This window comes from Sylvia atricapilla, chromosome 4, assembly GCF_009819655.1.
Source record: "Sylvia atricapilla isolate bSylAtr1 chromosome 4, bSylAtr1.pri, whole genome shotgun sequence".
Classification (NCBI taxonomy): domain Eukaryota; kingdom Metazoa; phylum Chordata; class Aves; order Passeriformes; family Sylviidae; genus Sylvia; species Sylvia atricapilla.
In genome coordinates, this window is record NC_089143.1 from 16,079,234 (window position 1) to 16,106,664 (window position 27,431).

A 27,431-nucleotide genomic window follows, 5' to 3' on the forward strand; every position below is an offset into this window, starting at 1 on the left:
ATAAGAATATTCCTACTGTCATTGTTGTAGCTGTTATCACAGCAGTATTTGTATTGAACCAGTAATACATTCTTGCTTTGCTAGGTAGAAAACACTGAGAGAATGAACTACAGTCCCAGACAGGGGGAGATTACTGCCTTTACATGTAGCAAGGACAAACCATAAAAAAGGAGATATTAAAAATGGAGGCTAATTTAAAAATGAGCTGCATGCAAATGTCATGTTCACTCTGGTAGTGGATTTCCTCTAATTTAATTAATTGTATTTCTGGGCAGAGTTCTGTGCAGAAAGACTTAGTTATAGAGGATTTAATGAAGGAAAAAAAGATGAACAAGGATGTTAAATATTGGATAAGGGGAGAGTATGGTGGGTCACCAGACAGAGAATGAATGAGGGAAAGGGAGCAGATAGTCCTCACCACAAAGAGAGTTAACAGGGAAAAGGTTATTCTTCAGCATCTTTTGTAAACTTAATTTTCTGTGTGATTTTGAAATTAGTTTCTTGACTCTTCAAGCTCTTATTAACATTTTATTTCAAATTCCTTAATGCAGAATGTAAACATAAAATTCTCTTAAAAGAAGTTTAAATGCCCAACATTTGCTAGTTTGCCACTAGTGCAAGATTCTGCATGCAAATTTTTATGCATATCCCCAGTGTGATATGAATAAAAATATAGATGAGGGGATGATTAAACATGAAACTGCCTTTTTAACCTTTTTTTTTTTTAGTTTCCATGTTTTTCAGGCATTATTTAAGTAAATAAATAAACAAACAGTCTATTGCCTGTATCATTTCAATTTCTGCCTTGCCAGGATACCAGAGCACTGGGGCTGACTTCTACGTCTGCCTTGGACAGGTTCTGTGTGCAGATCTAGCTGATTACTGCCTTGTGGGAGATCTCACTAGTGTCTCCTTCAGGCAGCTTTGAAAACCTCCCCTGTGCTTCAGACAGAGCAATTTTTTAAAATTTTTTTTGTTGATTATTATTTTGACCAAATGAGCCTGTTGAGGATGTGATAGGGAGAGAGACGCCAGTGGTTGTAAGCAGAGATTGCCACAGTGCTATTTTGGCTTTCCCAACATGAATGAAATAATAACTAATATAGCACCTAAAATGAACTTTCTCCACACCCAGTGTCAAGGCCCTGGCTGCCTCAGACCACCCTGTGTTTTCCTTGATTCTCTGCTTTTTCACCTGGCTGGAGACCTCTGAGGTTTACCCAGAAATGGAATGTCAGCCTGCAGCGAGATGTGTGCCTGCTCTTTGTGCAGATACTCTGAAGCATTTGAAATAGCTCAGAGTTCTCTAATCAGATTTTCTTACCTTTTTTTTTTTTTCTTGTCTGGTCATAATGCGTATTTCAGCTTGATTTTAAGAAGTCGTGTCTAAATCTAGATTCTGATAAATGAAATCTGTGAAAACTGCCCTGGAAGTCAGGAATTCTACTATTTTTGTGTCAAGGATCAACATTTTGTCATTTCTTTACTAGGATATATTTTAACGACATTAGTGGTTTGTTTGCATCTGTTTTATTTAAAGTGACTTCACATCAGGATCTCCATTTGTTTGCATGGACAGTGCTTTACAGATTTTTTCTAATACTAGTTAATACTTTTTTTCCAAATGTATTACTTGAAAGAGAACTGTGAGGATAACCTTGGTAATACTATGCATCTACTTTTTGAAACACATTGCTTATTATAATTCATATCTATATTAATTTTAATGGATGCACTTATGTTAGCTATAATTAATGATGGAATTTGTTTCTTATTAGTCATATATTTTTAAAATTAATATTGCTATAATATTTTAGATCAACTATGGGGAATTTTTGTACTCACCATGGGGTTGCCCACAAATAAATACTGCTCTGTTTAGGTTACTTTTCACATATATCTGTTGAGGAATTTATAGAAAATAATACTAAAAATATATTCCTTTTGGATAGCTTAAAACTTATTCTTTCTAATGCTTATACTTTTTCTTAATCTGCCTTCACACACTGACTTTGTCATTTGTTTTTATTTCATGTTTTAGTTCCTCCTTGCAGCTCTTCATAATGCAGAAGAATGAGCAAACCACCATGATTTACTTTAATCTTTAGTCTGTTAAATCTTGCACTTGAAGGTCAGATTTAAGAAGAGGCAAATCTATGTTTTCTTAATAAACTTTAATTCTACAAACGAAATTTGATAGAAGCTAAATTGTAGTAGGATTTCATTTTAGGATTTCTTTCTTCTTCATGTGGTAAATATTGGTTGAAGGGGGGATAATGAGAATTTGAACTTACTTGTTCCCCAGAGTACAGGCATCATTTTCATATGGCTTTGTTAGAATGTTACAAGAAGATACTTGGTGAAAATAGTAAAACTATGAGATTGTAGCAGGAAAATAAAGTTAGTGGAAAGTAACAGAAATTATTAGCAGCATGGGGAAGTTTTCAGTATAAAGGAAGATGTGAAGAAACACCCTATTTACTGTACTTAAATTTGAGAAAGGGAAACTTTCCCAGATTTAAATTTTAAAATCAACAATTCATTCCTTTCAAGGAAAACTCAATGGGAGTTTTAAGTTCAATTAAAAAAGGATTGGATGTATTGTATTATGTGTTAAGAAAACCCAACAGATTTATGAGTGATAGCTCTAATGAGACAATTGGGGGGGAAGAAACCCAACCCTATCAATAATGCTTTTCAAAGCAATTTCTATGTTACAGGTAGGATATGGGAAGAAAGAATACAGAAAAGTTCAGAGAAGGCTTTGAAAAGCTTTGAAACACTTCTGGTATAAGCACCTAGGAATATTCTTGGGCATAACTATTTATTTCTTAAAGTCATCAGTGGGAGTCCATTAGAACAATACTGAATATTTTTGGAACAAAAATACTGCAAGCAGTTCTAATGAAATGTAAGAATATCAGAATGTTACCAGAAATCTCCATGTGATGAAAGAAATAAAATACTTTTTTTCCTCTGTTACTGTTACCACTGTTACAATCTAATGACTTATTTTATCAGTGATAATTTAGGGGGGGAAAAATGCAAACGTGGCTCTGAAAAAAAAATCTTTTCCTTTGTGCTGTGTGAAGCAGACAATGCTGAGAGTCAACAGGTGTGTCAGAGGACAACTGGGAACATCTGCTTCCTAATTCATGGTTTTGTCTGGGCTGCACCTGGGCTGGGGGTTGTGGCTCAGGGATTTGCTCTGGAGCCTTTGGGGATCCAACTGTCTGCAGGGGACAGACTGGCTTTGGCCAGGCATGATGCTGTACAGAAGCAGGGAAGAGTCCTTCAGTGTCAGAGGTGAGTGAAATTGGAGTATTTTTCAGTCTGTGGCTGAACCAGAGGTTGGCTGCATGGTGCCAGAAGTTGTCATGGTTTTGGAAAGTGGGTAAAGTAGGCTTGGATTTTTCCTGTGGAGGAAAAGATGAGACTCTACAGCTCTCAAATCTAGTTCCTTATTGGTATGCATTAGGTGAGGGTGGGATGGTCTGAGTCTCCCATGGGAAATAAAAGGAATAAAAGAAGTAAAGAAATAAAAGAAGTATTACCTTCTAATAGAGCAGTTTATATAAACATAAATGATTCAGCTATTTACTCTGCAGCCATCTGTGATGCTGATGGCATCTTGCTAATGCCTTGAACCCTGAGGAAGAGTAGGATTGGAAATATTTTCTCTTCAGTGCTTGGTGTTGGACTGTTCAGCTAAACTTTGATTAGCTTAGTGAACCTGTCTAAATGTTCAGTGTGATTCTCTGGCTTTGTGTGAGTTGTCTTGGTGGATACAAAGGCAATTCAAGTTTAAAAAACTTCCCCTGGTCTCAAAATTCGTCTGAGATATTGAATACAAAATGAATGCGGTTTATTTTGTTGAATACAAAATAAATGTGGGTTTCAGTACTCTGGCTTCAAATAAAATAGTCTCAGAAGTTTAATATAGGGAAATCATTTGAGTTATTGTGGCAGAGAAACCATTTGGTGAAAAGGAAGTGAAGCTGTCAATTCAGAAGCAAGGCTGTAGAGAGCACTGATGGTGGAGCTGTGGGAGGGAGGAAGAATGACTTACAGTGCTGCAGCTGTGTATGTGTGAACTAGAAATACTCCAGGAATTTGCTTTTTTATCTGATTTTTTGCTAGTTTTTCTACTCTTCTCTAGTTCTGAAGGTGAAATCTTAAATCTCTTAAATAGCATGTACAAATGCATGTGTGCTGTTTCAACATGTTAAAATACCAGAACATTTGTTTACCTGCTCAGGTTGCTCTAATTAAATTTAAATCTGCTTGAAAAGGATTTAATTGGAGTAGAGAAAATATTCTGCAGACAATATCTGTTTGCATTGTTTTTGACATAAACAGATTATGTCGTCTTTAATTGTCAGTTTCAGCTAAGATCTTAACTGGGAGTGTGTGTGCTTTTATTGTATTGTAATTGCCAAGTGAAAAGCACACTTCGATTGAGTAACATTGTTTGAGCAGCATTTTAAATACATTCCATTACATTATTGGTTCCATAAATGTTCAGAATGAGACTAGTCAACTGGAAGAAGTCATTATATACAGGATAATAAGAATTTCTCATATGTCAGCCTTGATGCATTTTATGTTAAAATTGTTTTAATCTTGTACTAAACTGGATTTACACAATGAACAAGATTTTAGATATCTTGTACCTTGTGCATAATGGAGGGTTAAAATTTCTTTTGCTAGAATTATCAGATCAAAGGGCTAGAAGAAAGTATATCTATTTCCCCTGTTCTTGCCAAGAAGGTGTGCAAGGTTGACTGTCAAGAGTGTAGCAAAAAGTTGGCAGTTCTTCTGAGATGGACACTATCTAATAGAAAGAAGCAGTCTCAGAATTTCTGATTTTGACTGTTCAATTATTATGAAAAGCTAGAGTTTGTTTCTTTTTTCCCCTATAAAAAAAGTATGGTTTGTGAAGAACAAAGACTCCTAGCTCAGATTTAAAGAAAAAAAAAGCATCAGGGATGTTGCAATGCTGCTTAACCAATTTAGAGTTTTAGAATCCCATAAAAATGTCTTTCCTAGTGTCAAAGAGTCATCTAGCTGTCTGAAAACTTCCAAGATGTGCAACATTCATAGCAAAACCAAACAAGAATTATAGCATGTCATGGAATATGCAAAGTCATATGGGGTCTAACAACATCAGCTGGGATATTAATTTTTACTAATTCATTGTCTATTTTGAACAAGTTGCACTCTTCCTTCATGTAAGAAAAGCCTAAAATATGCTTATTTTTCTCTTTGGAAAAATTACTCCAAGATTAGACCTTCTTTTTTAAAGAATTCTTTAACATTTCAGATACACAGAGAATAATAAATTGCAACCCAAACAATTGGTCTGATCCCATAAAAGGACGATCAGTAGTCTCACATTCAACATCAAATGGAATCAGTATCCTTTATTTGCCATTCTTCTTTGTCATTTAACTGTGCAGTGTTGTGCTGTTGGAGGTGTCATTGTTATGTTCCCAGAACTGTTTACTAAGGCTTTAGATCACCTTGGAAAAATGAAACTATTTTAAATTTAGAAGTTTGAAAGTCAGACTATTTTAAAGTTTGTAAAATATCAGTAGGTAAACATTCTCATCGTGTGTGTAAGTGCCAGACATTGTGGCCGTGTAATCGTGGGCTCAGGTGTGCAACTCTTATTGTCCTTCACAATTAATGATTTCTCTGTTAATCACTCAGAAAGGGAATAAAAATCCCTTAACACTCAGTGAAGTAAATATTGAGTGATGTCACATTTTAATGCTAGTTTTCTAACTGTGCATTGCCCTTAAGAAAAATCAGACAGCAGTTCTCCTACATAAGGCATAGACATGTCCACTTGTGCTCTCAGAAGTTGTGTGGCCATGTGCCTACTTGGAGACCTTTCTGAGAGCAAGGTGCACTTTCCTCTGGGCTCACTGTCTTCTGACTGAGCAGGTATCAGAGCTACAGCTGTCTCTTTCTTCTGAATAAATCCCCTAATCCTCTTAGATAACCACAGAGTGCTAAGAATAATCTTGCTCTTTAGTTTTGACTTTTTTTTGTCAAGTAAACACACATCCATCATTCGTCAAAAATTGTCTACAGAAGCAATGTAGTGTTTTAAAATTTGAGAACATGGAAATAAAAGAAGAGTAAAGAAAAGTAGTTGTTGCAGTTGCAGAGGTGTTAAAGCTTTTTAGCTTCTTTTTACCTTTCAATGAAGTATTATAAACTGGCTTAGGGTGAAAAGTGGAGTCCTATAAAGGCTTTATTGGGTTGAAAGCTGGAGAGAGACATTTAAGGGTATATAGTTATAGAATAAAGGATAATGGCTGAAAGAGAGTAAGTAGATTTAGATTAGGTGCACTGAAGAAATTCTTCACTCTGATGGTGCTAAGGCACTGAAACAGGCTGCCCAGAGAAGATGTAGCTGTTCCAGCCCTAGAAGTGTTCAAGGCCAGGTTGAATTGCTTTGAGCAGTCAAATCTGGTCTAGTGGAAGGTGTCCATATCATTGCAGGGAGGTGGAAAGTGGACCTTCAAAGTCACTTCTGACCCAAGGCATTCTGTGATTCCATAGAATTGATGTAAGTTTCCAATAGACTTGGGAATCTATTGCTGCTAGTGTTTTGTGGTTTTTTAGGGGGGGTCAGTTTGTTTGTTTGTTTTGTTGTTGTTGGTTGTTGTTTTTTTTTTCCGTTATTTAACCGAAAGATTTGAAGATCTGACTTATTTCATGACTCCTTGTTTTCTTCCAGGGTGAAAAATGTGTTTATGTCTGTAGACAACAGGCTGATGCTTATTATTAAAACATGTTCCTTGATTTTTAAGTTGGAGTTCTTAGCTGAAAGTTGTTCTCAAGGTGACCAGAGAACATAGTATGAAAAAATACATGTAAAGTTTTGTGGATTTTTACATCAGTCAAATTTAACTTGAAGGGTGTTTGGCCACTGAAGTTGAAAAGAGAATAATAGTCCCTGTGAAGAGTGGCACAGTAAATAATTAATAAAAGTGGCTATAACTTATTATTCTCTTTTGAAAAAAACAGATATATTGGAAATTGAAATAAGTTGCAATATATTTCTCTCCAGTGTACTGGACATGAAGTGAGACATATGTAAGACCAAAGGAATCTAAAATTTGTCTTCTAATATTCAGCTAGAAATGCTGTTTTATTAATGTAGAGATCAATACATATTTAATACTCTCCTTTTTGTAGTGAATGTTTTTCTTTATGAAGAGCTTGTGTTTTCTCCACCCTTCCTCAATTCTTTTGACTTTCTTGAAGTCACTTTAGATCGTTAGAACAGTTTTGGTTTAGAACATCAGAAGTCTGTGGCTGGAGTCAGTGTCAAGAAAACCAGACAGGATTATTGTTTAGTTTCAAGACTGGTGGACAGTCCTTATGCCCAGGAGTGTCAAGAATAATACATATTTTTCAGAATCTTGCTTGCTTACATTCTACACTTTCCCTGGCTTATTTGTTTTCTTTATCGTGGGTTAATTGAAACGCTCCCACTGTAGGTGGAGTCCCAGTACCTAAACCAAGTTTCCTTTACTGAAAGTAGACCAATTATTTCCCTAAGTCCTTAGATAGGAATACTCTTCCCCTATATCTTCATCATTTTCTCTCCTTAAGCCCAACCCTCATCATAAATCATATTTTCTAAGCTTTCTAATTTTCTTGTCATACTCTCAGCTTGGCCTAATTTTATCTCTGTCTTTATTTGACTAAAACTTGTCAGTGTAATCCGGTAGGGGATTCTCCCACAACTCAGCACAGCTGACAGAGCGGGGTCAGTTTGTGCAATGCGTAATTCAATCTGCTTATTGGAACCTTCTCTGCAGCACTACTGCTTGGCCTTTCATTTTCTTGTCTGTTTTTCCTTAAATGTGTATGCTTTTGAAGGATTTTTGATTAAAGTTTTGCCCTTTAAATGTTAAGTATAAAACTTACTTGGAGAAGATCTTTTAGTAAAACAATAGGGGTTCAGAAGTAGCAGATTTTTAAGATTTTTTTTCCCAAAAATATGTAATTTTCAAACACATTACTAGACATTTCATTTTATGGATTTATGTAAAAACAGATAAGAAAACAGAATAACCATTACATTGACAATACTAAAAATATTATGAGGAGAAAATCATCCCAGATAAGAGTAATGAATCCACAGGTTTAATAAAGTAATGGTTAGTTTTATTTTAATTTCTTTTGATAGTAATTTTTTAATGTGTATTTGCAAGCAATTAAATATAGACTATGTTTCAACATATCATAGCATACTTTTGTTAATAGGATTTATTGCACTTGTTTTTAGGGGACTTTTTAGTTATTCTCAGTGTGTCCTGACTCATTTCAGTGTACATGCTGAAACTCCTCTTTGTCAGTCAGGTGCTTGTGTGAGTCCTCCAATCTGAACTCTCTCTCTCTACTGAGTCTCCTGTTGAAATACCTCTAAAATGCATCTACTAGACTCTTCAGTGGAGTATTTTTAAATGTATATTCAAAAATCTAAGGGTTGTTTTTTTATAATCAACTTTTTCTTACCGTAGCAGAGATGAGACTCTTGCCTATTTTAGCAAGACCTGTTGCTAATGGAGTAATGCACAATGAAGTGATTTTTCATTTTCTCCTCCTCCCTACGCCCTTTGTCTTCATGATTAAATAAGTTTACTCTGCAATCAGGTGAGTTTCAGAGCTAATAGCAGAGAGGAGGTAGGGTCACATAGGGAGAGGAATGGCAATAGCTTTTTTTGCAGCAGTAAACCACTTAATCAGCTCTTTTGCAGTGCAGAGGCTCTAATTAGTCTCTTGAATTTACACATCAAATTTGTCATTACAACTAAGCTGGGCAGTCTTGATACTATCCTATAGATTACGGGTATATTTTCACTCTAACTTTTTTTTTTTTTTTGACTTGTCACACCTATTCTTGAGTAGAAGGAGAGATGCTTTTGTATATTATGAAAGGCTTAACCCTTCAGAATACTTTTTCAAAAAACAATACCTAGGAAAAGATCAGATTTGAAAGGTGAAGTCATAAACCAAGTCAAAGCTGGCTGTTTTCCCACTGTTCTTTGTAGAGAATTTGAAGCTGGTAAAGTGATCATCTAAAAATATGAAAATTTGATGAAAAGGTCAGAGTGATATGGCATATATGACTGATACAGATATTACCTGACTACAAGTGTTAACTGTCTTTTCCACAAGGGGATCCTAGTTTTCTCAAATACCAAAATATGTCTTTTTGGCATCTTGAAATTAAGCTTGCAAGTGTCTTTAACTTTTACCACTCTATTGTGAACCCATAATGAATAGAAAAACAATAATTTCACGTAACTTTCAGTCCTGGTTTTAGCTTTCCTTTCATTTAGGAATGAAAAGTCGCAACTGACACTTGAAAGTCATTAATCACCATACAAGTTAAAGGAAGATCCCTGAAATCTGACATGCTGTACTTCAAGAGTAGTTTATTTGTCACCCCAGGTGAGTCCATTGTACATGCTTAGTGCTGCAGTGTGCAAGGGGAAGCAAGAGATTCATTCCTGAGCAGAAATGTGAGGAGAAAGTTCTGAAGTGCTGAGCTGGAATAGCTATTTTGGGTACTGTAAGACTGGCTTAATTGATTACACTGGTCTGGAAACCACACTTGAGCAAAAGAAATAGAAAGGCAGTTTGTGTCCTTTAGGTCAGGATTACTGTTCTGGCTAGAATACTGTCTGGGATTTTAGATTAAAGGAAAACAATGCTTCAGTTTTTTAATCCTTATTAATGTTATGTAATTCGTTCTTCTCTTGACCCCAAGACTGATGTCAGTGTGTTGATTTGGAATGTAAGTAAATAGTTTTTTAATACATTGATTTATTAAGTCAGTCTTCTATTGGGACCTTAATTATTCAATTTTGGTTAGTTTAAAAAAAAAAAGGTTATAATAGCTTTTTTTATGCTGATACTTGATTGCTTCTTAGTTTTCAGAAAATCCTTGAAAACAAAACTAGTAATTGCAAGATAAGTTACTAATATCAAAATCTAAAATATATTTAATAAAACTCTTGGCCACAAAGGTTTCTTGCCTAGAGGTTTTACCGAGGGGGGAAAAAAATCCAAACCAAAGCTCACTTTAGCCTTTTTTCACTTCTAAATAGGACATTTTAACTTAATCAGTGTTACAGATATAATAACCTCAGATATACTACCAATCATGAGTTCTGCAGTATTACATATAAAAAATCTCAGAATTGATAACTAATTATTCTCAATTATTTAAATAGTTGATACTCATTTAATTAATCTGAAATATTAAAGACTCCCTAAGGCTGGGATTTTATTTTAATTGCCTTTTTTGTCCCCACGCCACTGTTTTATTGACTTTTTTGAAATATTCAAGAGATTAGCAGAGCATAAGTTTTTACGTCGCAGAAATATCCTGGTTTGACCTTATTCAGAGATTATTATGTCTTCCTACTACACAGCACAGTCCGTAGAATTCCCCTTGCAAGTTTTGCATGCTTTGTCTTCAGATTTACTGACTCTACTTCCGTAAGAACTCCTCAAGGTAAAAGATTTCTCCTTGTTTTTATTTTTTAAGCATATGATTGATCCTTTTTTTCAGATAAAGACATAGCTATTCTAAAAAAGTTCGATTACATAGCTGTAACGTTTTCTTCTCTGCCTCAACTTTCCCATACTGTAGTTTCCATTAAATTTTAATATTTTCTCCCTGATGATAAGCTCAATTAACTAATGAAAACATACATATGAATATCTCATGGGTTACTGTCAAGCTCATGCAATATTGATGGTCTAAGATTTTTGAAATAATGCAATCAGAATAAAACCTTAGAAATAATTTATTTTACAGGTATTTATTCGAAAACTGTCTGAATCGTTATTTAGAGTAATAGTGACAGAAGGAAGAAATCAGCTTGTTTATCGCAATCAATTGTTCCCACTGTTGCAGTTGTTTCATATTGATGTGCTTACTTACTGGAATTTGTTCCTGCTCCTGAAAACATCATCCTCCAGCCTGTTTGGTGTCGTGCTCTGTCATCCATCTGTGCATTGCATTCTCATGTAGCATGCTATTATAAACATCTCTGTCGTGGCATGTCATAGACTGTGTGCATGTATGGTGACAAAACTTGTACAGTCTGATGATGTAGAGCCTTCAAACACATTTTAACATAAAAGCTGAAAAATGCTGTGGAAAAGAAGACAGAGGGAATGGGAGACTATACTTTAGTTTTAAATAATATATTTTTTCCTGATTATTCCATTTTCCATGTGAAGCTGTAAAGTCTATTAAAAATAGACCTGATCCTTGTAGTTCATGTCTTCCAGTTCATAAAAGCCATATGAAAAACCTGTGAAGGAAATACACTTCTTTCTTTTCCTTAGTCTACAAAAATAGAAGTGTGTAACCACATCAGATTTTGTTCATGCTCTTGTCTTGTTCAATTGTCAAACAAGGGGAAAGAGAAGGAATAAATAGGGATAAGAATAAAAAAACCCAACTGAATATGAGTATCCAGACTCGGTAAAAAATACAAAAATATTCTATATTTATTCTATCTTTTCTTGTATGCTATCTCGCTGTTTTAATCTCTCTGGTATATTTATTCAGCTCTGGTTTCTATGGTTTTCTCTTAACGTTACCTCTACAACATTCTCATCTCCATTTTCTACCCATAATTCTGACCATTTTTGAATGCTGAATTTGTTTAATAAAGTACTCTTTTCTGTGATCATACATAAACTATTTGCTTCCCTTTGTCTCCTTTGAAGTTCCCAGTTGCCATTTCCTTAGTCTCTTCTTCCAGTCTACAGGATTTTCTTTCTCTGAGATAGTTTTAATTTGTGCCTTCTTTGTGCCATCAGCTACTGAAAAATCAAATTAGCCTGAAAAGTTCTTATAGTACCCAAAGCAGTTGGCGGAGCAGTACATAATGCAAAGTGATATTTGTCCATTAATTATTGTTAAGCTGACATTTTTTTATCATTGTCTTGAGGTTTTAGTCTCTTCTCATATGAAGAATGAAAAAAAATACTGGCTTTCTCTCCCAGGATTCTCTTGGAACATTGTCCAGCCTGTGCAACTCTGACCTACTGATCAATTTTTTTAGATACTACCACAGCTATAAGCCTGTTTCCAAAGAGAGGCTGAGGGACTTGTTCAAGCAGGAGATGTATAGAAAGTGCAGCAGGGAGAAGAGAAAGTACAATGAAGTGCATATTGGTCAAGATGGGCTTCAAAACTGAGTGAGGATGGCAGCTGAAATGGTATCCTGGAAGGGACAGCTTTATGCATTACACAACACTGCTTCAACTAAGTGCAGCACTCAGATAATGAGTCAGCAATAGAAAGTATTTCATGGGTTTTGGATAGATCCTAAATTATCACCTTATCACCAATAAGGTGATATTTAAGGATTTTTCTTGAAGCTCAACATAGAAGCTTAGTTCTCTTCTGAAGTCTTGCCAACACCTGCTATTCAGCCATGATCTGAAATACACTTGTCATCCGTACAAAGAACTGGGAGTAAAGCCATTTTGACTTTGGTGAAATGTTAGTCCCAGGCTTACATGAAAAAAAAAATTTTGTTTGGTTTTTCTTGTTGTTGTTTGGGTTTTTTTTTGGAGGTTTTTTGTTTGTTTTTTTGGTTGGTTGGGTTTTTTGTTTGGTTAGTTTGGGGTTTTTGGGGTGTTTTTTTTTGTTTTGGTTTTTTTAGAGATCAGCAGGGTTTTGCTTGCTAATTTTTCTACTCTGCTTTTCTTTTTCTTTACCATACAAGCGTTAAGGGTATTTTTCCTCTATCCTGTCTTAACACCTTGGAAGAATGTCCATAAATACCTGTGATGTTATTGCTGTTTTTCTGTTTTATGATTTCTTTATTTTAAGCTTCCTCTGCAACTGCTGCTCTGATGTTGACACATCAGTCTGCTGCAGCATTTTCTGTCTGTTCCTGTCACAACTGACCTGGAGCTTGTGATCCCAATTGGCCTGTAACTCCTTGACTTCTCTGAACACCCCAGACAGCTCCCCTTCTCTAGACACTCTCCAGAGGACTAATCTGGTCTGTTGTTAGAGCAGCCCTGTGTACTAGGAAAGCAGAATTAACTCTCTAAAACACATTTGCTTCAGTTACATCACGCTGTTAGCCACTTGAATAGCAACCAAGAGCAGAAGTGATGCAAACTACGTGCAGTTGCATCACCTTGTGGTCTCTGACTCCTTCAGCCGTGCTTGAGACCTCTCAGAGGGGCACTGGGGCAGTGAGGATGGCCTGACAGCAGCCTCAGACCCCTCCTGTGGGTTGTGCCATTCTCTGCCTACCATGCCCAGGCCAGTGCCTGGTCCTTGCAGCTGGAGAACAGTGGTGCCTAAACTCACTGTTCTGAAGTGGTAGCTGTTAAAGAATAGAAGGGGTTTTTTGAGATAGTGAATAAAGAAAAATAATGCCTGGGGTATGCATGATGAGCTCAGACTGAATGAAGTATCTTCTCAAATTGCTAATATTGAATGCAGATACTGATATCTGTAGCTGTAGCAGCTTTAAACTGTGCTGTCATCATTGCAAGAGAAGGAAGATTATATGGAGAAAGCGTGAACTTTGTACTGCAGTGTTCCTGATTATTTTCTTAACTTAGTGGATGTTGAAGATTTTTTGAAAGGACAGGCTTTTCTCATACCTGCTCAGACTGTGGAGGAAAAATGCCAAGGATACCCATGAACTTCATCAAGCTACTGATGAGCTATTGTATATTTTAATGACAAAAAAAAAAAAAAAACAGTAATCAACCTGGGCAGGGAAAGCCATTAATAATTCTAGCAGAGTACCTTCAGGTTGCCTTACAAAAATGTGTAAAAAATGGAAGAAATAGGAGATTAAGATCTGTATAGACTTGGACTGATTAATAGCACAACAAACATTAGGGTTTTTTTTTCTTAAAATGCTAACTTTCTCAATTTAAAATATGTCCTAATAATTAATGAGAGTGGAGTTTTTTGGTTTTTTTTTTTTTTTTTTTTTTTTCTTTCCCCTTATCATAAGAGAACACTGATTTATTCATTCTACCTCTGTGTTTATTATTCCAATTTGGGAACATTCGTATCATCCTCCAGTGCTAGTTCTCAAATAGGGCTGTTCAGTAATGTGAAAAAGTTTCCATTTGCCCTTCACAACTCAGTGAGCTGTAAATACTGAAGTAATTGAGCCACCCACATCCTAGTCTGCAGGTGATACAAGTGATGTATTTTATTAGCATTTAATTAAATTGCAAATGTTATGCTAAACTGTGAAATTGTTGGCAAAAGTTGAGTAACTGGATTAAAAGACACTATTTTTTAAAATAAAAAGATTTTTGAGTAATCTGGAAAAATATATTTTTTCAACTTTCTTGAAGCAATTCACCTATGCTCAGCTGCTTTTAAAAAAGTCCCTCAGCATACTGAAATTTGAGGCTGTTGCAACATTAATTTCACACCTTCCTAGTTTAGGTTAATGACTTTGGATTGTAACAATGAAGATTAAATGAATCTCATTCAATCTGTAGTAGTAAAGAGATAATATACACTTGAAACAATCACGGATGACTAAAATTAAGTTTTATATGATTGCATTAAGGATTTAATAACTTCAATTTATAAAAACTTGGTTGTCTTTCAGTTGAGGGAAAATTGAATGATTTGATTTATTCCCGTTTGCTTATTTGGATGTGTGCCTGAGAAAGTCTAATTATGCAAAAGTCATTTGATATGACTTTGTTTGGGACTAAGTATTTCCAGTTAAAATTTAGAGCTATCAGTAGAACATTCTGGCTACTGCAAGGACTGCTGCAGCCAGCTGGAAAGGGGAGGAGTAGTCTGATGGGAAGCGGGAGGCAGGAGGGTTCCAACATCTCATTTTTCATTTGAAGGCTGAAGCAAAAACAATGTGGAAAAATACAAATTTTCTGGTTGCAAAATAAGGAGGAGCTGAAGACTGGGAGAGGAACTGGATTACCATCCAAAATTATTTTTATTTTCTAGGCTTACAAACAAAAACCAAGAACAAAAATTAAGTGTCTTTGTGAGTAGGGGAATCAAACAACTACTGCAACCACTTTCATTCAGTTCTTCTAAGCTGAAAGCCTGCACTCAGTTTCAATAGGTAGTGTTTCCCAAATACTAAGTTAAATATTTGAAGATTATTTCTTTTAAATCAGGCAGATGCTCCACTGAAGATAATTTTAAATTAGAATAAATTCTTTAAGGTTTTATGGTTTTTGGCTAAAGCATTTTTTTTAAGTTTTAAAAAGTATCAATTGCATGCCTATTGGGCAAAGCCAATGTTCTAATGGCACTGAAAGTGAGGAAATTGCAATGTGAATTTTATATTTGTATATTTTAAGTTGTTTTAAGAAGTTGAGTCTTTAAGCTTGTACTGTTCTCTCTGGATAAATAGAATGAATTTGGTGTTGTTTACATGCTCAGAATTTTCATGTGCTTACCTGATTTGTAACTAATACCTGTGAGGAATACTAGGTGTTCTGCACATATATAAATGAAGGCTAAGGGAAAAAAAAAAAAAAGTGCTTTTTCCTTTCAGCACTTAAAACTCTCTAATGCTGTTTCTATCTGGAGAAAAAAGAATTGAAAATCCAAATACATTATACAAACAAAGTTTCAAACTGCAGTAGTGCAAATCTGTACTGTGTGGTAGAATTTCAGTGAGACAGAAGTCTCACTTTTTCTATGGGACATTACTGAATTATTATTATCCTTTCTTATACTAGCCATGACATGTCTGGATATTCTTAAGAATAGCTCTAAAACATACCAGACTGCACTGTTGACATACTCAAGTCACAGTTTTTAAACAAGGGCCAACATGTGAAAGAAGTGCAATTAATGTTGGCAGAAACAAGGTTAATTTCTTGTTTGGGCTTAGTCACTCAAAGTAACATTTCCTCTCGTTTCATACTGTCTTAAAAGAGATATCAATGAGCTTGCTAATGATAATAAATTTCCTTTTAGGTATTTCAGGGTTTTTTTTTTTGTGAAATTGCAGTTATACAGTGTGGTATTTAGATGGTTGTCTAACAACTTAAACTGCAGAGAGAAAAAAATAACAAGATCAGTGATAACTCTAATCCAACAAGAGACCTGGGCACATACAGATTAGTCTGTGCAGAACTCAACTTCTAAACCTTTTGTGTGGGCTTTACATGTCACCTCAGACAAGGAGACTGGATACATGTGGATAAGCACCCACACACATACACACATGCGTATTTTTTATTTTTAATGACGTGCAGAATGTTCATGGATCTCATTTTTAGATTTGTAATGTTACCCATTAGATGCTTTATCGTGTCAGTTGGAGATGAGAGGCTGTTCAAATTGAGACCTGGCATTTTTCTTCTATTTCTGGATGTAGGTACCTCTGTACAAATAATGCACTGCCCATTTGTGCTGTGTGTGCCATGGAATCTCCTGCATCTCTCAGATGCTTAAACTCGAGGGCTGGCAGTAAAGTGGTTGGTTGGTGCAGCCAAATTTGTCAGACGTACTAGACCAGAAGAAAGATGAACAAAGACGTGGTGCTGGTCTAGTGAACCTGCCACTAAAATGGCAGGAAGAGCCCTGGGTGTTTGCATAGTCCCGATAAACTATTTCTAAGGAGTCCTCATTGATTAGATTGACCTGACACCTGTTTGTCAGGTGAAAAAACAGAGAAGAAAACATTCTGGACTTCTTTCCTCAGACCTTGCTAGGGTAGGCCAGAGCAGAGGTAGATGTTCTGACTCAGCATCTGTTGAGGACAAAGAAGAGATACTTGTCCTTTGTAGATCCTGGACTGGATTCAAAATGCAGCGACAAATAAGCCTCAAAACATATTAATTCTGATTTACTTAATGACTTTTACTTTTTTCTCCCTACCTTTTTTTTTTTTTTCTTTTAATAAATGGATTTTTTGATTTAATAATTTGGCTTGGATCAGCTAGCTTCATAAAGATTGTTGAAAAGCCTTTGGAGAGCAACAATTGTCAACTTATGTTTTCTTATAACCATTAAGGCTGTGGCAAACCAAAGCATACTTCTTACTTTCTGAGTAAATGTATATAAGATAATATTTGTTATGCTTCTGTGAACAGTAGCAGTTGTTAAGTGTAGCTTTTAGTTGCTAGTTGGATTAATACACTAGTCAGAAAGTCTGTGTAAAATTCCTGCAAGTGTTGTTTACTTGAAAGGCCAGGTTCTTAAATTTTAACAGCTACCGTAGTATTGGAAAAGCTCATCTCAGAGTACAGAAAGAATCTTTCTAATAGTGGTCATTATTCTGGATACCACATTTATAGCTGATTTGGTGGTGGTGTTTGAAGATGTGAACAAAGATGAAAGAAGCCAGATCATCCCATGAAGCAACCACAAAGCATTTTGAAGCCAAATTTGCATCTAAACTTCAGAGCCTAATGCTTTCTTAAATTGTTAGCTAGCACCTTTTTCTGTTACCTTGTTTCCATTTTTGAAGTTACTTAAAAAAGAAAAGTCTCAATAGTCTTTCGAGGAATTATAATTGTTTATGAGTTAATGGAAGTTACTTAACATAGCTCAAGGCTAGTACTAAGAAGATTTTTGTGCCTTCAAACAGACAGGGAACTCTGAAAACTGCAAAATCCATTTTAACTACTGGGAAGTAGTAACTGAGTTGCAGCCAACTATCTCTATACTTCTAACAGCTTCTTTCTCTTAAACTGTTACTAAATCAGTTTTCTCAAATCCCAGTAACAGACATGAGCAAAATAGAGGAGTGAAGGGTGACTTGGGAAGTGCATTGGATGAAGATTTATGTGTGGTTATGACTGCTTGTGAACAAAATGGAGAGGTTTTCTTGAAAGGGGACACAACACTATGGGTAGGAAATCCTGCCCAACTTCAAAGAAAGGTGTCTAACTTATCTGGGATAGACTGATGGAGTAAGCCATTGTAAGTTTTAGCTCTTTCAGTCTTGGATTAGGAATTAAATAAAGGTCTGGGAAAAACCTTGGGCAAATAGATAATTTTCTATCAGTATCTTTCTATCAGTTTTTTCAGTGCTTTCAGTAAAAAGAGATGAGCAGCTATTTCACTCTGGCTTTGGAGTTTCAAAATTTTCAGCCGTAAGGAATCATCTTGGACTTACTGGTATATAATGTAATGTGACATCCAAGTTTATATTCTGAATAAAATACCAATTTATGAACTCCTGATTGCAGAACTTTAAATACATACTCTATTACTAAAGTAAAGGTGTCTTCATGTTTCTCTGTCTAGTGGTAGCTACTTTCAAGACCCTACTTAGCTTGTGCTTTAAGGACCTTGATACTTTGCCAAGCTGTTTTCCATAGACAAGCCATATCTGCTGTTTGATCTGCTGCAATCAGAACAGTTACAGAACAACAGCCAGAAATTATACCTTTTCTTCCGGTTATGCATTTTAGAATATATGCTGTTTATCCTGTATAGGTTCACAGAGTAGAAAATTTGTAGCAGGGTTTGTTTCAATATTAAGTCTAGGATAACTGCTTACATCCTGACTTGTGACTCTATAGCAAAGTGATATCCTAGATTATCTTTAAAGGTTACCATAAATGTTATGTTGAAATTTTACTGACCGTAATTTATAAATTTCTCTCAGTGGAAACACATTCCTCTCCTAACACAGTCATCATTCTTCATGTGCCTTTTATTGACTGTAGCAAGGCTCTTGGGAACATGTTATGAGCACAGTGGGCTCTGCTTGAAGGTCTGCTGGTATGCATTGGCAGAATGCTAATTTATTTAGCTGGGCTCCATGTCTAAATGCCACACATAGGTTGTGTGTTTCTCTTACTTGGGAAATGTAGAATTTGCATTGGACAGATGGTAAATTGGCAACCTGGTGCATCCATATAGAGGACTTGAGGGCAGAAGTGGTTTCTCCTTCACATAGCTCATTAATTTGTGGGAGATGAAAGTACTGTGCTGGGGCAAAGTGACTTCTAAAGAAAAAAAAAAAAAAAAAAAAAAAGGCAGAAGGGAGGCAGAAGTGTTCAGGTGGGTTGGATTGCACTTCATTCCCTGGACTGCTCTAGGGATAACTGTGTTGCACCTTATATCTAAGCTGCTTGAAAAAAAAGTGTTTGCTGATGTCAGTAAGTGACAGAAAGTGAAGGGCATAAACCTACAAATACCATGCAAAGGAGATTATTTTCTGCTTTGTTTAACTAGTACTATTTAAAAATAATAATATGCTCTGAGCATAGTTAGTTGCCTGCCCTGCTGTTATACAGCTGTAACATAAACCATCCAAGAAACAAAACCTCAAATTCAAATAACTCTTTAAAAAACCCTAAAGATAAAACATAAATTTCTTTCAATAAAGTTTTAGACCTTAGTGAGATAAATAACTAGAGAAAAATAAGAAGTTATTTTTAAACTGTCTTATTTTGTGTCTTGGCCTTTTGTTTTTGTAAGTAGCTGAAGTTTTATCCATCAATGAAATACTGTGTATTCTGGTTTTGATGTTATTCCAAAACATAGATCAATAAGATCTGCTGAGGATTACTGAGGCTCCATCTGTTCTTGCCATGAATAGGAAATACTACAGATCATAGTGAGCAGACTTACCCTGCCTATTACAGTCATGCTCAAAACCATGGTAATATTGGATTGAAAAGGCAAAACCATTTTAGTTCTAAACAGCTTTCTTCAGTCTTTGCCAGGCTGTGTATTTGTCTGACAGACCTCTCAAAATAATTTTAGTTTTCCCTAAGAATCTCCAAAATGTTCTGGGTAATTCTCTTTTCTGTTCACTTGGGGAAGGGGGACATGGGGGTAAGGGGTGTGTTTTGGTTTTTTTTTTTTTTTTTTTGCTTGAAATTAGGATGGTTCACAGCCCAGGTGGAAGGGAGTTTCACATCTAGTTAGTCTAGAATAACATGTAATATTTTAAAAACATAGTGCCTATGAATTTATGCTCACACTTCCTTTTTTTCTGGACTGATAAATTCGGAGAGGTATTGTGTACCTTGTTTTTGTTGGTTTTGGATGCCTGAAGTGCAGAAAGGAAGATGAACAGCAAGCAGGCATCCTAAAACTTTTCATGGTAGGTGCTGTGAAGGTGGTCCTTGCTTTGCCTGAAATACTGGGTGTGTCTGAAAGCAGATCTCTCCCCTTGAAGTGACTGGTAAGCTGCAGCAATGGAGACAGAAGAGAGAGAGGAACTACCCTACTTTCAAAAATGAAGTACTATGATCTCTGAGAATATGTTATTTTGTACAAATTGACAAGCACCATTAGGTATCCTTCAATTACATGTATTCTGGGGTGTTTGTTTGGTTTTGTTTTGTTTTTTCATTTCTGTTTGTTTTGGTTTGGTTTTTCTGGGGAGGGTTTTGGTGGTTTTTTGGTTTTCTTGTGTTTTTGGTGGGGGTAGTTGTTTTTTTTTGTTTGTTTGTTTGTTTTGTTTTGTTTTTTTTGGTTTTACATTTAATACTTTAACTGAGGTGAACTTGACTGAAGTGTGTGCTGGCATGACCAAGTGTAGCTGCCACTACAGAGTGGCTGAGGTGAAGCATGAGGAAGGCTTTGAAGGATTGGTGTGCCTGCTCAATTTGTAAGACTGGTGGACATAACTCCTGCCCTGTTAAATCTGGGGCTGTGACTGTTGGGCACGTGGCCTGTTTTGTACAAAGATCAGAGCCTGTGACAGCTCATTTTGATTTATGCTGGTTATGGGGATAGAGGTGGAGAGGTGAATTCAAAGTGGCAGAAATGTAATGAATGTACTTGGACAGCAAGGGAGATGGGGAACTCTCTTATGGAAGCAAGCACAGCAAAACATAAAGCAGGAGTGTGATATGATCAAGAGAGGAAAAGAAATTGTGCCCAAGTTAAATGATTAAGTTGGTACAAATAATAGATTAAACTCTCTGTGAGAGCTTATGCTGGCAAGTGATGAAGTTTCAAGACAGTTTTCCAAAAGAAGCAGGAAAAAAAAAATCCCAAATTTTTAAGGAGGGTTTTTTTCAGTTCATTAGAAGGATTGTTGAGTGTGTGGTGACAATGAACAATGATTAATTAGGTGTTGCCTTTCTCTGAAAGTTGAAGTCAATAATTTTGTAACTAGCCTTTAATCTTTTGCCAGGGGATTTAAGAGTATTAAAGCTGTATTTTACTCCATGATCAGTCATCCCTGATGGAAAATCCTGTTCTGATGATCTCTTCATAAACACTTTTGTTTTAGAAGAAATGCTTTCCCAAATACTTGGAAATTTCCCATTTAATTTTATAGCTCACCTGCATCAGGTATGTCTTTTCCTTTTCTCTGGTTTTCCAAAGCAAAGAGGATATACAGTAATACTGAATGATTTTATTTTAGATAAAGTTATCTTTAGTGGTTGTCTGCCTATGCAAAACTGTAATAATAAGAAAGAAAATTCTGGCTCAAACAACTGAACTACTTTTTTCTTTAAGTCATACTGTTTACTTGGAAAAATCCTCATCTGAAAATGATGAAAAGAAAGAATTACACCGCAGGAAAAGTTGGCAGCAGTCATTTTAATGCTGCCACATGCTGCTTCCTTGAGGCTGTGGGAAGGAGTTTAAACGATTTGATGGTGATACTTGCAGATTTAAAATCTGTAGCTAGATCATATTGAGTACCTTCACTGCTGCTCCCGCAGCTCACATGTGATACTGTGGGACCACCTAGGCTGCTATTATGGCTCTAAACTTGTTTTCTCTGAGCACTGATACAATAAAGCAATATTTGAAGAGTGGTATTCAATCAAATTCCTAGTTTTAATAAACTTCATGCTAAGCATGATTATTTAATAAATTTTATCTGTCCTAAAAGAAAAAATATATCTGATGCTTAGGACATATCATTTTGCAAAAATAAATTACTATTCTGATAGTTTGCAAGCCTCAAGTTTAAAGTTATATGAAACTAGTAACAGGTTTCAGTCTATAGGCATGTCTCTTCCTGATACAACAAAACACTAAAGGGAAAATTTAACTTAAGGTAAAACAAATTCATAAAGAAATTGGAGACTTTTTATATGTTGAAAAGCTAAGATTGTACTTGAATTCTTTTTCCAATATATTGTGGGGTTTCAGTCAATTGAAACCAAGTTTTTCTAAATTACTGTTTCTTACTATTTAGTTACTGTACAGCTAATTCAGCACTTGAGATAAATGTGAAAGCTTTCCTGTTTCAAGCTTGTAAATGGTAAATGTTTCCTGGAATTATGAGGAAGCTAATTTTTTTTTATTTTGTTTTTCTGTAGTACTACTAGGAACAGGATTTTGCAAATAATAAACACTTGCTGTAGCTTCTGTGGATGTGATTGAAAGCATACTAGAGTATTTCTGAAACAATGATTGCAAAATATTACTATTTCTATGTCCTTTGGATAATTTTTGGAGTAGAAAAAAGGCTATTTTTAATGGCAATGTAAGAAGACAAGAAAGTGGGAGATGCAGTTATTTGATACTGCTATTTAAAAACACTTTAGCTAATGCAAAGTTATATGGATTTTTTTATATTTGTATTTGTCTTGTGACTTTTGCAATTTTATTCTTAGCTCAAAATTTGGATCAGCTGCATTAAGATTTTGTAATATTTGAATGTTGAAATGGTTTTGGTTTTGTTTCTCTTTTAGTCTTAATTGCAGTCTTGCATATTATATCTTGCAGTCTTAAGGGAGAAAAGCCAGTCTACCATCTGTTTAAGTGTCCCTTTATATGAGTAATGCTCACATGTGGATGGCCTTTGGGCATCTGTAGATTTGATTGTTTTGTGGTATTATTTATAGCTTCTAAAACTATGACCAGAAGAAGCACTTGGAAAAGCTTTTGTACTGGAGTCTGCACTCCATGCTCTGTTTTGCTATGTGTTCATTGGAAAGATACAAATGAGGAAAAGATTGAGCCACAATCTTCTCTTGGCTAACACTGTGAAAATCAATGAATCTACATAATCAATAAAAGGAGTTGACTTTATTTATTCAGTTAATCAGTATTATAGAATCTGTGCCCATTTTTCTTGTTCATTAACATTATCAGTGGACTATGAATTAAAGAGCAGAACAACACAACTAAAATATTTGGAATTCTTTTTTTCCCCTGAATGGACAGTCTCATTGGAAACCCTTGTGCAGTCTAAAAGCCAGCTTGGCTGTTTCTCTGAAGGTGTTTTTGGAGGATTGGAACACAGAGCGAGTTACCATGCTCTGTACTCTTTTTGCTTAGCAATAGCAAAATCAGGTGCTTCTGCATCACTTGTTAGAAATGTGCATGTATGCTCACACATCCTGCAGTTGATAGATAAGCATTGCAGTGTTAAGCAGGCTTTATGGAAATAATGTGGAAATTTGTAGGGAAAAAAATTAGTGGAACAGAAAGCTACCAGTCCGTGACCATCAGTCTTCAACATATTGTTCCTGAGAAGAGTCTAAACTAGAAGCAAAAGCAGACAGAATAAAAATGCTGTCAGAGAAAAGCAGACTGATGTGTTGAAAATTGGTAGACATAGATTCCTTTGGTACTTCAGAGAACGGAATAAGCTTGGAAAAATAACATAGGAAGAAATAAACTCATTTTTTAAATTTTCTTTTTCTTGAACTAGAGCAGTGACAAGAAGGGGCTATGAGGTACCAACATAAGCTCTAATGATAGTGAATAGGAGAGATTTTTTCCACATTGGATGGCAAGCATAGTTAAAAAGAAGTTAGAACAACAAAATTATATTTAAGTAATGTGCCTTTCACAAATGAAAAATATATTATTTGCTATAATTTTGATTTTCTAATGCAAATGTAATTGTTTTTCTCAACTACAGTTGATTTGTGGGAGTGGCAATTAGTGTCATCTTTACATGAATGGATAAGAACTTCTTGGCTTTTGTAATTCACTTCAAAATTTTGGAATAAATATAATTAGTGAGCATCTTTTGTAGCATTTCCAAATATATAAATATCTTGTCTCATTAATGTGTGCTTTTGATTTTGGTCTGTTTTGATCAGGATTCTTTTTAATATTTTGGCGTTTCAGTCACATAGTTAATTTACTCAGCAGCAAATTGCTTCATCATGCTACTTTGTGGAATGGAAAATATTCTATTTGTGTGTCTTGAACCTCTGGAAGTACTTTAAATATAATGAAACATTGGGTCCTGCTACTCTTTTATACTTCTGTAATCCAGCTGATGTCTAAAGATCATTGTAAAACATGTCAATAAGAGAGCAGTAATTAAAAAAGAAATTGTGAATTTGTTTGAAAATTTGAAGCTTTTTTCTAACAAAAAGTGCATCTTGGACTATGACCTATCTTATTATGTAGATTGCAGAAGAACAGAGCTTGGGGATGGGTCTTGGAAACTTTAGAAGGCCACACTTTCTACTCAGGTACTTTGTCAAATTACTCAGATAAACCCTTGATCCTACAGCCCTTCAGGTAGTAATACATCTCTGTCACACTCTCCAATTTGCACTTAAACTTCTAACCATGCTGCCAGGCATAGAATTCAGCCAGCAACTCTGTACTTCTGTCTATAGTTAACTGTATCTGAAAGTGAGCTTGCCCTTGAAATGCTATATCAAGGAAATCACAGTTTGGTGGACAATGAACTGGATAAACAAAAGGCCTTTTGAATTACTAGGCTTAGGAGATAATGGGGTTGTGTTCTACCTGGAGGCTGATGACGAGGAGAGTCAAGAATCTCTCCTGAAACCTGTCCTGTTTCACAGCTCTGTCAATAACCTGCAAAGAAATGTGCTATCAGCAGGACTGCATGTGATGCCAAAACTGGGAGAGCCACTCTCCAGAGAGACGTACACAGACTGGAGGAATGGGCCAGCAGGAGTCTCATGAAATGCAATAAAGAAAAATATCAAATCCTGCACTTAAGAAGGAATATGTGGAACAACTCTACAGGGAGCAGCTCTACTGGGGAGCATCTGGGGGTCCTGGTTTACAGCAGGCTGAGGGCACTGACTGGTACATTGCTGTCTGGAGTAAGTCTGGTCTGGGAGCATGCACATAAAGGGTCAAAGCCAGATCAAGGACTGTTGCCTTCATTACCCTGTATCCAGAGTGCTGCCTGCAGCGCTGGGTCCTCTAATGCAAGGTGATGATAAACACAACTGAGCTCAGTGGAGACCCTTAAACTGGTGGGAAACTGGTGTATTTGTTTCTTAATGTTTTCATAACATGCAAATTGCTGATAGAATCTAGACTGATTTTGCTAGTACAAAGCAGAAACATATCTTCACAATGGCCATTCTTCACGATAGCCAACATAATTTCTAGTGTCTTGTTTCATAAGAATTAATTTTAAAATTCCTGTTTAAACTTAATTAAGTTTATTCTGTAAATGTGAGAGAGGATTCTGCTTTTCACTGGGTAAAATGAATTCCATCATTAATTAATTCTCTTGTATTAATTTAGAAGATAATTTTATGTGTGGTTGTAGGAAAATAGCAAAACATATTTGCTCTTGTCAAGTTTGGCAGTTAATTTAGCAGCCAGCACTTTTTTGAGATCAATGGCCCTGGATGCTGCCCTTAATTCTGTAGCAGAAGCTGACCTTCAATATCCAACCATTACCAGCACCCCTTGGTGTCACCTGTGCTCGCTGCTGGTGTTTCTTCTGGCAGATCAGAGCTATTCATAACAGCCCCACTGTCTTCATACCACCCGTGGCATTGAAAAGCTTTCATAGCCTGAGGGCTGGTGTGGACAGAAACTGTTCAGAAGCTGTATTCAATAACCCTTCCTTCTCTTGGGCAATGTTGGATGTGTTTTGAAGCATACCAGCATGCATTCCTGCAAGCTGAGTGTATGAAGCTGTTAGTGTGCTTTGGTTTGACTGAGTGCAAGGTGAAGAGTTGTGTTTGACAGCAGGAATAGGCAGAAGCAGCTTTGCTTGATCAAGAGAGCAGAAAGAGTGGTCTGTGGGTGGTAGAGAATACCAATGAACTGCAGAGAGGAAAGAATGGTGTTATCTGACAGGCATCTTTTCATAACGAGGTAGATTTGATATGGAGTGTTTTGGGGTTTCCTTGGGAAAGCTACTTTGTGCAAAGTGTGTATCTCCTGAGAGTGTTAATGAATTTGCAAGTATAATTTTTTTCTGGTCTAAAATACCAATATAAAGGGATTTGATGTAGGATTAATGCTCCAAAGTCTCACTTCTGTATTATAAAAGCAAGAAATTCTATGTGTGCTTTTAAGCCTCCATTTTCCTTCATATTTTCAGGGTATGTAACCTCATATCTCATACTTACAGGAAAATGAAGTTCAATTACCTGGTCTGTGACTGTAGGAAGTGTTGCTTCTTAACTACCTTCCATTAATGGACTTTTCCTGAATTTTTTGTTCTTCATCATTTTGTGGTTTTGCAGACGTGAGCTGGTGGACTTTCCAGAAAGTGCTCGCTTTTTTCTTTCCTTTTTTCCCTAAAAGAGCAGTGGAGTGGGAGGAAGCATTTTTGGCAGTATAAAAAGGAAGTCCAAAGAAGCATCAGGGATCAAAAGAGACAGGCTGATTTCTTAAAGGAGGTAAGCCAGGATCTGATGCTGTTCCCAGCACAGGCAGTGCTCTCATGTTGGATCATGTTCCAACAGGGGCTGAACAAAGCAGGCGTGCTGATGGAGAAGTCACTGTCAACCATCCACATGTCACCAAAGAAGGTGATGTAATGAGCCAGGTTTAGGAGGTCAATCCAGAAAATCCAGTCAGGAACAGAGGAGAGAGAGAGAGAGAGAGAGATGGATACTTCTAACAGGTTCAAAGGAAATGAGGACAGATATGGGTACACCCATGATGTACTTCAGGCAAGATGCCCAGCTTGAGCTGAACTGGACCCCCTGGACTTGGGTGGGACATCCCAGGTGAGGCCATCAAAAACTTGAAAGTGCACTTCTGACCCTGGTTATGTGCTGTTAATTAATCACTCTAATTAGTTCATGTGCTTGGACTATTTATTTTTGTTAAGTTGTGAATCTGTAGGTGTGCTGTAGCATATGTGACAGAACTCTGCAGGATGCTGGTTTCACATCCATAACTGCAAAAGGCTTCAGTGGCTGACAGGAGTGGCCTCAGGTAGTGATGCACCTGTCCTGTGGCTCTTGCAATGGCACCTTCAAAGGGAACTGATAAAGTTTTGACTAGGAAAATAGGTTAACAGTGGGAACTTTATAAATTCAAAGCACAGACGGCACATTTGAAAACTTCTTTTAGTTCATAATCCAGCAGAAGGGTTCAATATGTAGCAAACACAGCCCTTGCCTTGAAAAAATTAAGTCATGATGCACTCCATTTAAAGTAACTCCAACAACAACTGTTTTACTCATGAATGAGTAATGAACACATAGGAGTATAATGTACTTACACCAAATGAATTGTACATTTTGATCATTAAATATTTTTG

General features: G+C 36.1%; 1 protein-coding gene across 7 annotated transcripts in view; it reads left to right on the forward strand.

The window, feature by feature from the left end:
* KCNIP4 (potassium voltage-gated channel interacting protein 4) overlaps positions 1-27,431 on the forward strand; it is a 392,050-nt gene that overhangs the window by 251,319 nt on the left and 113,300 nt on the right. The window contains exon 1 of one of the 7 annotated variants that reach the window (XM_066317166.1): positions 3,184-3,306. The exons of the other annotated variants lie outside the window; for them this stretch is intronic. Coding sequence (XP_066173263.1) covers positions 3,264-3,306 — 43 coding nt within the window. The 5' untranslated portion in view covers positions 3,184-3,263. Of the gene's footprint in view, positions 1-3,183; positions 3,307-27,431 lie in introns of those variants that run through there. 7 annotated transcript variants of the gene reach the window in all.